Genomic DNA, 1,715 nt, shown 5'->3' with positions numbered 1-1,715 from the left:
CAGCAATAGTCGTTCCCGACGACGGGATACTTCCTGTCGGAGCGTATTACCTCCACGACCCCCTCTTCGCTACCGACGAAGAATCGCCGTATCCTGTTACGCCTAACTTCCATCATTGGGAATTCCCGCATGATAATGTGCCTTCCCTCTGGTTGGAGGGTCACGGCATCCAGCCGAATCCCTCCCATCTGTACGCGATATCCCCCGGCACCTTTCGCGATAAGGTCCTCGTTCGAGATGAGTCCTGTCGCATGACGCTCGCTCGCGGTGGTGTTGAGCAAGCCCATTGGGTTCCTATCTCTGCGGACGATTGGTTTAACGACAATACGATGAAGAGATATCATTCGGAAGAGACTGCGGTTGGCGTTCGGGATGTGGCAAATACCATCCTGCTTCGCTCGGACGTCCACAAGATCTGGGATTCGAAAGACATGACGTTCGTTCCGAAGCGCCGACCTGATGGGACATGTGGGCTGGTCATGCATATGCTTAGCGCCCTCCACGCCGGGGCTAGACAGGAGAAGCTGGAGCTCTGGCACAACAGGCAGCCTCACACGCTATACGGTATTCGACCTGAGTTCGTATTTGCTCGTTTTGCTTGGACGATATTTAACAACCGGCTATTCTGTATCTTTAATTCTAAGCGACCCCAGGGCTGGAGAATACGTGTTCGGGAGGATGATCCAACGGCCGAGACATATAAGCACGTTATCCGACACGTATTTAAGGTTACCAGTATTCCGCTGACTCTATCTCAGCAAGAAAAAAAGGACAAGAGCACCCCGGGTACTGTTGGAGATGCCATGTCCTCTATTGACTATAACGATTATGTGGAAAATCCCTATGATTGGTTCTATTCCGTTAGTCGTGGGGAGATGGTGCGTTGGAGCGATGAGGAAGGAGGGTCGGATGAGGATTATGACAGTGATGCCTCGAGAGGTCGCAAGAAGGCTCGTTTAAATGACGGGTCTTCAACCCCTTCGTTAGACCGCTCCGTTACGACTTTGATGAGTAGTATTCATAGTGATGGTAGTGATGGTTCAAGAGATGAAAGGGGGCCTATTAACGGTATAATAAGGAAGCTTCCCGGTGGTGTTGGAAAAGTGAAGCTTCAAGATGATTCAGATTTTTAATATATATCCGGTGGGGATTAGGTTTACTATAAGGCGTTTATACTATAAGGCGTTCATTTACTATCGCATTTCTTTCCCCGTACACGGATTGGATGTCTCCGACGGATTCTACCTTTTTTTTTTTTTTTCTTTCTTCCTTTCTTTACTTACAATAAACTATATACTAAAAAATTAACACAAGTCACATACTCTAAAAAATAATTAACAAGTCACATACTCCAAAAATAATGCCTCCCGCGAGGGAAAATTTTTTTGACCTTTTTTTTTTTTTTTTTTCTTTCCGGAAATGGAGGTCTAACATTATGAGTTTTCCAGTATCTTCCCGGAGGTACGGAGGGCCAAGATATTGGAAAACTCATGATGTTAGGCCGGAATTGAAGGACCAAGAAGAAAAAAAAAAAAAAAGGTCAAAAAAATTTTATTACTTATTTTTTATTATTATTATTAAAGTTATATTAATAAAATTTTAATAAATTATTTTTATTATTTTATAATTAATTTATTAATTAATTATTAATTAATATTAAATTAATAATATTAAAATTTTTATATAAATATATATTTAAATAATAATAAAATATA

At 41.8% G+C, this 1,715-nt stretch overlaps 1 protein-coding gene across 1 annotated transcript; it reads left to right on the top strand.

Moving 5' to 3' along the window:
- Positions 1–5: 5 nt before the first annotated feature.
- Positions 6–1,334, top strand: F5Y00DRAFT_250221 (uncharacterized protein; the record flags this gene model as incomplete). The annotated part of the gene is made up of 2 exons (XM_048009706.1): positions 6–703; positions 759–1,334. Coding segments are annotated over 2 exons (900 nt in total), but the record flags the coding sequence as incomplete, so codon positions are not given.
- Between the last annotated feature and the right edge of the window lie 381 nt (positions 1,335–1,715).

Source organism: Daldinia vernicosa, assembly GCF_022497035.1.
Source record: "Daldinia vernicosa strain CBS 139.73 unplaced genomic scaffold F5Y00scaffold_230, whole genome shotgun sequence".
In the NCBI taxonomy this organism is placed as follows: domain Eukaryota; kingdom Fungi; phylum Ascomycota; class Sordariomycetes; order Xylariales; family Hypoxylaceae; genus Daldinia; species Daldinia vernicosa.
The sequence above is the reverse complement of the archived record's forward strand: the minus strand, read 5'-3'. Positions and strand labels throughout refer to the sequence as shown.